This window comes from Pelophylax lessonae (genome assembly GCF_965119305.1).
Source record: "Pelophylax lessonae genome assembly, chromosome: 1".
Classification (NCBI taxonomy): Eukaryota; Metazoa; Chordata; class Amphibia; order Anura; family Ranidae; genus Pelophylax; species Pelophylax lessonae.
The window spans coordinates 405,098,127-405,110,145 of record NC_138768.1 but is presented as its reverse complement, the minus strand read 5'-3'; the positions used below and the strand labels follow the sequence as shown (position 1 = coordinate 405,110,145).

The following is a 12,019-nucleotide window of genomic DNA, read 5'->3' as shown; positions in this document are numbered from 1 at the left end:
TACACGCCATACCAATTACGAGTGATTTATTTATCATTTTTAGGAGTGACGTAATATTTAAACAATCAGATTTCCCGAACACCTCATTAGGTAGCGCCAATCACTAACTCACCCTATCCATGTGGTCTGGATCTGGCCCGCCAGGCCTTGTCATGTGGCCCTCTCACCGTTTTGCAGCTGGAACATGGCGGAACTTCATTCTGCCACCTCCAGCTCTCACCCTCCACTCCTGCTGCCAGCTGTCACTTGTAAACACAGAAGCCTTCTGTGTTTACAAGGGATAGCTTTGCTCTCGGCTTCCAGAACGAATAGATCCCTGCATGCGCTCACAGCAGGGACAGATCTCCATAATCTGACAGAGAACTCCCTGTGAGGCAGAGCAGCCGACATGAAGGTACTAGAGCCAGGCCAGGGAGAAGAGAGATGTGAGGAACCTTTGGGGGGGGGGGGGGGGTTGTTTACACACTGTGCTTAGCGCATGCCTAAACCTCTACATTGCGCGCCCCTGAATCTTGCACCCTTTACATAGCAACTTAGATTACACAATCTAAAAAAATTTAAACATTTCACAGACATGGTGAAGCTCTACAGTATTTTCTACATTATGGAATATGTGTTATCTAATCATGTAAAATGATGCTCAGTAGGTTGTGACTAGAACAAACTTACACAAAGCAATGTTTAATTTTAAAGGGAATTCCAGGCGACAGAGAAGGTCAAGCTGGTGCTGATCCTCCCCAAGCAGTCAGTGGTCCTACCCCACCTCTGTCAGCAGGAGCTGGTGCAGCTGCAACTGCAACTACAGTAACTACACCCTCTACACCTTCTTCTGGAGGTAAATGTTACTTTGAGTATATGACTTTTGTGAAGATGCTGTCTTGAATTTGTATGGAAATTTGCTGGCAAAACGGTAAAATAGGAAAATCACAAGTACTAATATATGCTTTGTAGGCTATAGCCTAAAGATGAATTGCAGGCAAGGAATATTTTACATTGTTTCATTGGTCCAGCTTGGAATAAGGTATTCTTACAGCTGCTGCTAGTGACTGCTGTATAATGTGAATGGAAAAATCTGTTCAGCCTGCAGAAAATAATCAGTGTACACTCTCCTCTGCGGTCTCCCGGGCCCTGTGCTCTCTCCACCAGGGTCGGAGCTAGGCGGGTGCTGTGGTTTGCTCTCCCTTCTCCTGTCAGAACAGCGATCCTCCAAACAGCAGATGACATCTGATCACTCACAGATCAGACATTAACTGTACCCAGATGTGTATTAACTGTACCCACCCCCTACTTGCATCTCCCCCTGGTGACCAGATAGAGACGATGATGGGGGGAAAATCAAGCTGTGTATAGTCCAGTCTGAGAGTTATCTGTGTTATTGCTGTGCGGACTATGGAGGATCGCTGTTCTGACGAGTGGGGAGAGCACAGCACACCTCCAGACTGATTCCACACCTGTAAGTTTGAGTTGGGTATTTGCTGGGAGAGGTAATTAGGGGGATTGGACAAAGAGGGGGATATGGGGGAAATTGTGCCTGGGAGGAAGGATTTGTGCTAATAGGGTGGGGGGTGGTTTATGCTAAGAGGGGGGATTTGAGGATGAGAATTTGTGTTGGTAAGGGGTATGAGAGGGGATTGGTCTAAAAGGGGGGGGGGGAATTGGAGGGATTTGCGCTTGGCGGGGGGGGGGGGGGTGGCTTTGCTTTGAAGGAGGATATGTGCTGCTAGGAGGGGGTGGGGGTATTTGGGCTAAGAGGGAAGAGGGGGAATTTGTCCTAGGATAGGAAATTTGAGGGGAAAGAGGATGTCTGCGGGGGTGATTTTTGGTAGGAGCGGGGAGTTGAGGGGGATTTGAGCTAGGAGGTGGAATTGGGGGACAAAGATTTGTGCTGGGGGGGGATTTTGCCTGGGAAGAGAGGAACCTTTGCATTCAGGATGGAGAGTGGGGAAGGGGCTGGTAAATGTGTAAATTTACTGGCCCTTTGTCTGAATGAATAGTCCGTGATCTGTACCGATCACTGTCTTTTCCAGTGATGGTGAACCTTGGCACCCCAGATGTTTTGGAACGAAATTTCTCATGATGCTCATGCACTCTGCATTGTAGCTGAGCATCATGGGAAATGTAGTTCCAAAACATTTGGGGTGCCAAGGTTTGCCATCACTGGACTCTGTTCATAACTAAAGCATAGTAAACCATGTTTACTATGCTTCAGTTTGTGAATGAAGAGGAAGCCCTTTAGAACTATTCCTGTCCATTCATTCTGTGCAGCTGAAGCTGCAGAAATGGAGATTAAAGCAGAGTTCCACCCAAAATTGGAACTTCCGGTTTAGGTAGTTCTAACCCCCTGACATGCCACATTTGGCATGTCATTTTTTTTTGGGGGGGGGGGGGGCAGGTACCTAGTTTTGACAGGTACCTGCTCCCACTTCCGCTCGGAGCGCCGTGGCGCCCTGAGCGTAAGTTCTCTTCTCCCCCTCCCTCCCTGCAATCTTCTGGGACATGTCAGAGGTCCCAGAAGATTGCCGGCCAATCAAGACGCGTAGCGCAATTCGCACATGCGCAGTGCGTACCCGGCTTTGAAGCCGCAAACTGTCACAGCCGGGTGCCCACACCAGTGATGCCGTCGCCGCAGAGAGGGAGAAGAGCGAGGCTTCGGGCGGCCGCATTGCTGGACCGTTGGACAGGTGAGTGTGTGTTTAGGCTGGAACTCCGCTTTAAGGGCTGTGTCCTCAATCTCCTTTTTCTCAAAGGTTAACCATCCGAGGTCTGTTTGGACCCCTGATATTTCACCAAAGTCCCCCAACGAGTCTCCTGAAAAAATTCTAGAAAAAAAAAATTTATATTGTAAATAAAATGGTATAAAAAAAAGACACCTGTGGCGCAACTACCAAGGTCCGATTTGCGACTGGGCGCTGAAGTCCCACCGCTGTTCTCAGAGAGGTGGGCCTTGGCTGGGGCTTGGGGGGGGGGGGGGGGGGGCCCTTCATGGTATCTTGCATCGGGGCTCTGATTGCTCTAGTTACACCACTGCTTTAAAGCCAACTCAAGTTCTGGCATTTGACAGTTTACTGGCAAGGTGTGGAAGAGGTCCCATTTATAGCTTGAGCATTGGACCTAAGCAGGCAATACATATCGGTTTGAAGGCATCATGAGATGCCCACATTTCAGCACTGTTGAAACTATGCCAGATTGGGTCTACTATAAAAAGAAAACAGCACATTGACAGCAGGGAAGCAAATAATTTAATTTTTCTGTTTATAAGGTGACATGTATTTTTCATTTATTTTATTTCTAGGAAATCCCCTTGATTTCTTACAGAATCAACCTCAGTTTCAGCAGATGAGACAGATTATTCAACAGAATCCCTCTCTGTTGCCAGCACTTCTACAACAAATTGGGAGGGAAAATCCCTCATTACTGCAGGTAATTTCTTTGTTAAACTGCACTAGTACATGTGTAGGGTAAAATAACTAGAGATGCTATAAGCTTTGCCTGCTGACATCCAACGGTTCTACCTTCCCTTTCCTAAAAATCACTTGTGACAGCGGTGCTAATGAAGGGCATCTTGTACCATCTGTAAGTACTGATCCTTGTGATGCCTCTTGGATCCTAGGCCTATTATTTAGGCAGGATATTGGCTTCTCTCCAGGTTGAAATGAAAGTGATAATTAAACCCTCAGTTTTTAATGCATTTTCAGCTGCTGATTTTGCTTACTGAATATACTGAATATACAGCTATTTAATCTTTTAATCCTTTTAATATGTTCCAGTTTAAGCTGGTGCCATGACCCAGGTTTCCTGTTTCAGGGTGGTTTGTGTGTCTTGTAGTGTCCTAGGGAGTTATACTTGCATGCAGGGACTAGACTTGTATCTCCCTTGTAATCCGTAGTAGGCTTACAGCCAAAAAACGTTTTGGCTATACTTTTACTTTTTTTTGGTAAATAAGGAATTGCCAGTCAGCAATTAGGCAGAGTTAAACTCTGGTTCTAAATTAGATCTTTGTGGTCACGGTTTCTTCAAGTCCATACAGCTTTTATCCTGTGTTGAGCCCTGATGGTGGATATGGATTGGCTCCAGGAAAAAAAAGGTAACTGTTTTAATTTTTAACCAAGAATTAAAATTACATTTACACTGGTGCTCCTTTCTTTATTTCTAAGTAAATACCTACCTTTTTGGTTTTTTACTCGTAAATAACTTAAGTTGGAGTTAGGAGTTAGGTGTAAAGTAATTTGTAGTGTCATGTTTTCAGCTGATTTTCAGTTTATGTATTAACTGTGTACAAATACTATATTAACTGGTGCTTTCTTACCTGCTTGTCTTTATCTTTATATGGGATCATTTTTTTAATCGTATTTAGTCTGTTTTATAACTTTTCTGTTTTTCTTTTGTTTCTTACATTTTTAACAGCAAATTAGTCAACACCAGGAGCAGTTCATCCAGATGTTAAATGATCCAATCCCAGAATCAGGAAGTCAGGGAGGAGGAAGGGGGGGAGTGGCAGCTGAAGCTGGAAGTGGTCATATGAACTATATTCAAGTGACGCCTCAGGAAAAGGAAGCTATTGAAAGGGTATGTACTTGTCAACATGCACACACTGGGAAGAATTTTTCAAAACTGGAGCATCCAAACACTTGGAGCAGCTGTGTATGGCAAACAATTAGCTTCTACCTGCAGCTTATTCATTTTTTTCAAAATGAAGACAGATCTCTGCACTTTGATAGTTAAATGAAATTCAGTGTGCGTTAACCACCTCATTACCGGACACTTTCACTCCCTTCCTGTTCAAGCCAATTTCAGGTTTTAGTGTCAACTTTGAATGGCAATTACCTAGTCATGAAACACTGTACCCAAAAGTTGGAAAAAAAAAAAAACCTTTTTTGAGACAGCTTTCTCTCCAATGGGTTTTTATTTTTTTTCTTGGAAAAATGAAATGCAAAGGTTTGCAGAAATGAACACGTTTCTTTGTACCTGTTAAAAATTTTACAGATCTTCATAGATTTGGGCCAAAATGTATTCGGATAGATTTATTTGGTAATCAGTGTTTGGTATTTTTGGTAATCAGTGTGTATTTAGTCTGTTTGAAAGTCTACAAACTATGGTATATTCTGTATATAGTTGAAAATGGATCAACCCTGATGCAATGGCTGCCTATCTAATTTCTTGACACCCTAAAATGCCAGAACATTACAAACCCCCCTTTATTTTTGGAAAGTAGACAGTCCAAGGTATTTAGAGGCGAGTTTTTGGAAATTGTAATTTTTTCAACATTGTTTTGAAAAATTAATTAAATTTGTTTTGATAATACAAAGTTAATAATAAAATATTTCTAATACACATCATAGGTATACTTGGAATTACACCTTCTAATACACATCATAGGTAAACTTGGAATTACACCTTCTAATACACATCATAGGTATACTTGGAATTACACCCAAAAATAGCATCTGCTACTTCTGAGTATGGTGATATCACATATGATTTTTTTTCACAGCCTAGCCATATAGAGGGGCCCAAATTCCAAGGATCACCTTCAGGCGTTCTAGGTGCATACATTTTGCTTCTAATTTCCTGCCTAATCACGTTTTTGGAGGCCCTGTAGCACCAGGATAGTAAAAACACCCTCAAAATCTTAATATTTTGGAGAGAAAACACCCCAATGTGTTTAAGAGTCATGGTAAGTCTTTTGAAGACTGACTTTTTTGCCACAAATTTTTGGAAAATGCAGAAAGAAAAAAACTTTTCTCTTTTTTGTTTATTGATGGACACAGCTCCTGTCATTCTTGACCATTGGGTTATACTGCCCCCTACAGGAGTAGGACACTAGGCAGAAAAGAAATTCTGGCTACACCCATGGGCAGTCCTGGGTGGTATGCTCCCTCCCTCTCTGCTATAGTTTCTCAGTTTTTTTTTTTTCTGCCTAGTCAGGAGTAAGAACCTAGTTCCTTGCTGGGATGGGATCTTTGGTCCTGGCAAAAATTTTTAGATAGACAATTTTCTTTCATTCATTGACGGACACAGCTCCTTATCTTCTTGACAGTTGGGTTATGCTGCCCCCTACAAGAGTAGGACACAAGGCTGGGAAAAGCGTGACTACGCCCAATGGGGCAGTCCCAGGGGGTATACTCCCACTCTCAGCTATAGCCATTCAGTTTTTTTCTGCCTAGTCAGGAGTAAGGACCTAGTTCTATGCTGAGATCTCTTGTCCTGGCAATTTTTTCCTTTTTAAATGGAATTTTTTTCCTAACTTTGTTATTTTGTCCCTGTTAGAATCTACTATTAACTGCCGGACAGACTAGATAAACAATCTATTTCCGGAGGGTCACCCCAGTCTGGCCAGCACCGCCGACAACCGGATGATCGCCTTTGCGAGGGGGCTGTACATGGTGTCGGCTCCTGCCAGGGTCCCTCTTCCTACTGGGATCATGTTCGGTGCTTTTAGGGTGCCCCCCCGGAGCTGGGTGGCGCCACTATTTTCCTGTAGCCTTTTGTGCTGTAGCTCGGTGGCCATGTTTTGTGTAGCCTCGACGACCATTTTCTTGTGGTTTTCCTCATTGAAAATAGCGGCAGCCATGTTTTTTGAAGCTGCATGACTGATTTCGGTGGTGAGAGCCCCTCCTCATCCCCTAGTGCTGACAGGGTCCGTCAGTGAACATCAGAAATGGATTTTACGGCAAGTCAAAAATCCAATTTTTCCAGTGTTAGCGGTCCTCTTTAATGTAGAAGTAAAGCCAGCGGCTTACTTTTACCATTAGAGGATTGCTGGCACTAGAAAAATGTGATTGTGCACTTAGGTCCCACATGCATATGTCAGAGAGGGAAGTAATTTTAGCTCCAGAGCTCTTCTGTACCTCTAAACTGGTAACCTGTGATGGCTTTTAAAGTGCCGCCTATGGAGATTTTTGGGTACCATAGTTTGCCACCATTCCATGGGCGAATGCAATTTTAAAGTGTTATTTCTCTTGCGTCTGCCGACAGTCGTCGCCCACTCATACAGTCTTCACCAATGGGGTATTGACTTCCTCTCCTTAGGAGTAGCTAGGCATAGGACTTGTTAAAACAAAAGCATTTACATTGACACACCCCATGGGAGCTGTCCCACTGGTCCAATACCCCCCCTGCAATAGCCATCCCAACTCAGTTTGTCTTCTGCCTAGTCCAGGAGTAGATAGGCTTCCCTGTGCTGGGGCTACAGTCTCAGCCTTCTTCTATTTTCTGATTTATTTTCTGCAAATGTCATTTTTTTCTTTGCATTACTAGCTGTTTATTTTGTCAGCGTTAGTCGGATCTTCGGATGAGGACGGCGTTGCGGAGCTGGGAATCGGACTGATCGTCCCGGTTCTCCAGGACAGGGGGGTCAGATGGAATCCCAGCCCGTAATCGAGCGTTTAGCAGGCTATGTGTTTGCCCCTGGCCTTGCAAACGACCCATCCCTGTCCTCAGGGATGCAGCCTGTGAGGTGGCTACCTCACCGGACACATCCACGGTTCGTCTGTGCACTACTGGTGTCCTGCGTTTTTGGCTGACGGCACTCCCCTGCCATCTGAGGGTGGGCGGTTTCCCGTTTGATATGAGGCACCCCACGCCATCGGGTACAGGTAAGTACACTCTGTGTGGGGCCTCTGTCTGGGGTCGGCAGTCCTGTGTGTCTGTGGTGTCCCCTATGTCTGTGCGTTTTGGGCTCCCTGATCCCAGTCCCTGCGGGGGTTTTTTCTCCCAGCCAGCGCTGTGTGGGGTTTTGGGGGATCCTGTGTCACTTAAGGGTGCTTGGAAGTACAGACACGTGCGGTGACCGCTGCGGGGTTAAAAAACCGCCGGTCGGCCATTTTAGGTGTGGGCAGCATGTCTGGCTTCACTATGGGCGCTTATACAGCATTGTATGTAGTGTATTTTGGCGCCTTGTGGCGCCATCTTGTGTGTGGCAAACGATCGTTCCGAGCACATGTCGGCGGCCATTTTACCGAAGCCTCCCATTACTTTGCATAGGCATCCATGTTTCCTTAGCCTGCAGCCTCAGTTCAGTCTCTGGCGGTGATATCACTTCCTTCCTTCACTCAGGAGCGACCGACGGCGGTGGTAACACGCTTGTGGGGCTCTGTTCTGCTGTCCTTCTTTCCTCCCTTGTGCAATCTTCCTTCCCCCCCCCCCCCCCCACCACTCCCTGTCATTTCTGTAGTCTGTGTGAGCCATCCTCTTCCTCGCCCCACCCGTCCCTACTCACTCCTCCCTCTATTTCCCTGTGGCTGTAAAGTAACAGCTATAAATCGCTTGCATCCCCTGTTTTATGAAGATATAAGGAATAGTGTCAGGTTTTTTAAAATGATAATCCTAAATGCCTTGTTGCACACTGCTGCTGTGTGCTTATGTGTCCTCCCTCTGCTAGCTTACATATGTCAGAGGGGAATCTCCACTGCTCTCCTTCGATTGGGAAAGGAGAGTGGAGGGAGGCCATGTGACCACAGAGCCATGCTATGCAAGAAGGTGTTAAAGATTATCTATATAAAACAGAGGGGGTGCAAGTAATTTATGAATCTAACCTTACAACCACTTTAAGGTGCTTTACCTCTACCCCACCCAATTAGGGTTATCTTGGATTGGTTATAACTTGTGTAAGTTATTGGTGTGAATGTGCAGCTGATGTCCATACAGTGAATTTGAATCTTTTTTTAAGTAATATTTTTTGGTGAAGGGTTGCTATTTTGAATTTCTACTGATTTTTGTTTTTAATTTTATATATTTTTCTAATAATATTTGCACAATAAACCTACAAGGACCCCTAGTGGTAACCTCTTAGTGTAGGCTATTCTAGGCTTCAGTTAGCGATTTTGTCTATCAAGAATTCTTACATGCACATTCCTTGGTGCATGCCTTTGTACAAGGGGTTAGGCGTATTGTTCCACTGGTAAGACTCCATGGAACCTCAACTTGGTACTTTCTGTATTGCATAAACCTCCATTTGAACCATCAGGGACGTTCTGTTAGTCCTGCCAACAGTGTTATCTTTGATTGCCATTACTTCGAAATTGGCTGCTCTTGTCTGTAAGGAACCGTTCTGGTGATCCAATATGACAAGGTGGTTTTGCGGCCTGAACAGTCCTTTTTACCCAAAACATGGTAGGCTTCCTCTGATTGAAAACCGTAGGCAGCAGATCAGGAAAAGACCCCTCCCAGATGGAATCTTGATAATCCAGCTATTTTTGTGTGGTCTGCACACATATGACCATCACCTAGGACACTAGCAAAAATAAAAAACTTAAGCTATGCCTGAGAGGGCATTTTTTTTTTGCTACTGTCAAATTACCAGAGGGTGAGATCATAAACCCATCTTAAAGGTTATGAAGCTACCCTGCGTTTACAGAATTCTACAGGTAAAGAGGAAGTAAACTCTTTTTACTTGTACCTACAGGTAAGCCTATAAGCCGGCTTACCTGTAGGTACTGTAAATATCGCCTAAACTTGCGCCGTTTAGGAGATAGAGTGCATGCAGCCGAAGACGTCATCGGCGCACACGCTCTGAAGGTGCAGCTTACCGTGCCGAACCTTCAGAGCCTTTTCCCGTAAACAGTGGCTCCCACACGCATGCGTAGGAGTGACGCCATCGCCGCTCTGGCCACTCACAGCGCCAGAGCCCACAAACCTGGAGGAAACACTGGGGAAGGGAAGATGTCAGCCATTTCAGCGGTGTGCAAGTGCCGCTGAGACAGCTTAGTTCGAAGGTAAGGGTTTCATAATGAGTTAGTAGGTGATGCATACTAGCTCATTATGCCTTTGTCTTACGGAGTTTTTTTTTTTTTTTAAATCGTGCCTTCACAGAATCGTCTTTTATGGCTATGTGTAGAGGTCTCACACATCTCAGTTCCTCTTAAATTAATTTATCTGTCCTATATGGAAATCAAGAAGTAATCAAATGCAAGTTCCAAAACTGCAGTACTGAGAATGGATAACCAGTGGTTTTTTTTTTTTTTTTTTTGGTGGTGGAAATTAGTAAATTTGAGATATTCTTTACTACATTGTATAAGAACTTGCTAACAATGCCTTGTACCTTTTTTTTTATTTTGCAGCTAAAAGCACTAGGATTTCCTGAGGGGCTGGTGATACAGGCATATTTTGCATGTGAGAAGAATGAAAACCTGGCTGCCAATTTTCTCCTACAGCAGAACTTTGAGGATGATTGAAAAAAGACTATTTTTTTATCTCACTTCACACCAGTGCATTACACTAACTTTGCTCACTGGATTTATTGGGATGATTTGGGCTCATATCCACACTATTTGGTGTACAATAGTCAAGGGTGGGTGGGTTAGGGAAATATTGGAAAAGCTAGGATATAATGCATTCATCTGCTATAATTGAGCAGTTGAAGCAATCAGTGTGTTATGGGAAAGATTATTAAAAACAAAAATTTGAAAATATAGCTTCTGCAAGCAATTCCCTTCTGAATACCATCTGCTAATTTACATATATTTTATTTTTTCACTAGTATATTTAGATCCAGAAATTTAGTGTAATGCCCTGCCTTTTGTTTTCTTTCTGACATATACCTTGGTATGGGAAAAAAAAAAAACTGGTGCTATTGGAGGTATTTGTAATTCACAGTAGCACCAGCTTCTGACCTTGTAAGACTTTAGGGCTTTAAGGAAGACTTATGAAATGTAAATGCCAAACTATAGATAGGTGATAATTTGCCTGAAATTAGTGCACAGAACACCTTTTGTGGCAATTGCTGTGAAAATGGGTTCAGAAGCACTTTCTTCCAATAAATAATCTTTACTGATATTTAAGTAAATCCCTTCTCATTGGGTGTGAAGTAGCCACTTTCTGTTCTGGCTGACAAAACAGTATGTTTTTTTGTTTTTTTTTTCCTTACCGTTAATTGAAATGGATAGCTTTCTAATTGCTCATTCTCTTCAATTTTTACATTGCAGTAAAGGTTTTAAAACAACTGTTGCATGTTTTTTGGTTTTGATGGAGCCCACTTGCTGTGTTTTAAGTAACATATATTTTTTTTCCAGTGATTACCTAATTTCCATGTCAGATGACATTGTGCAACAACTTCTTACTGTCAGCCCATTTATCCCTATACTTCTCCTGAATGAACGCCTATACCAACCAGACCCATATAAATACAAGCTGCTTAATGTGAAAAGCTGGCAGAAGGGTTTTTGCACTGTTTTACTTTTCATCCCCCTGTAGCAAATTATTCAGTAAGAGTTATTCTGCTATAAAGCTGGCATGACAGAGCTTGAGAGGTCAACACATCCTCTGTTATTTTTAAAGAGGGCATGGCATATAATTGAACTGTTAGGACTATTTGTGTATGTACCACTTATATACTTTGGATGAATGGACAGATGGACAATCGGCAAAAAGGAAAAAAAAAACCCCAAAAAAATATGCACAACATTAAAAGTTCTCCTTGTACAGTGTGTGGTTAAAATTATTTGCTGTTCTACTTGATTGATTGCTGTGTGCTTCGTATGATAGATTGGACTGATGCCTGTCAAAATAAGAGCTTGATGATAACTAGACAAATTACGTTTTGATGGTGGTTGTGGTGTATTTATTTTTTAAAATATTGTTTAGTTTACAAATCTTCTCGATCTTAAAAAGGAGATCAATATATATAACCTGATAACCAGGACATAACACTTTTGTTTGACTTGTTCAGAGAGGAAAGAGCTGCTTAACCACTTGAGCCTTGCAGTAGGTGCAGTTTTTTTTCATCTGTGGGGCCCCATGTACATCTGTGCAATGTGCTAAAGTGTATTGTACATTGCATTAAGATAGCTATTCATTTGAACGGGTTCTTTAACACCCCAAAATGTACAAAAACATGCATGCACAATTTTTTTTTTCGTAAGCAGTGCAACTTACTACAATAATTTGTATGGCTAGTGTTTTTCAAAGCTGAGCAACAAACAAACTGCTATATACACTGCTGAAATATATACAGGTGAATCTAAAAAAATTTGAACATCAAAAAGTTAATTTATTTCAGTAATTCAATTCAAACAGTGAAACT

At 43.0% G+C, this 12,019-nt stretch overlaps 1 protein-coding gene across 1 annotated transcript in view; it reads left to right on the top strand.

Annotated features, from left to right (window-relative positions):
- The window catches only part of RAD23B (RAD23 homolog B, nucleotide excision repair protein), a 54,760-nt gene extending 43,337 nt beyond the window's left edge, over positions 1-11,423 (top strand). Inside the window, exons 7-10 of the mRNA XM_082263950.1 lie at positions 694-835; positions 3,293-3,420; positions 4,405-4,566; positions 10,059-11,423. Coding sequence (XP_082120076.1) covers positions 694-835; positions 3,293-3,420; positions 4,405-4,566; positions 10,059-10,172 — 546 coding nt within the window. The 3' untranslated portion in view covers positions 10,173-11,423. The remainder of the gene's footprint in view (positions 1-693; positions 836-3,292; positions 3,421-4,404; positions 4,567-10,058) is intronic.
- Positions 11,424-12,019: the final 596 nt, after the last annotated feature.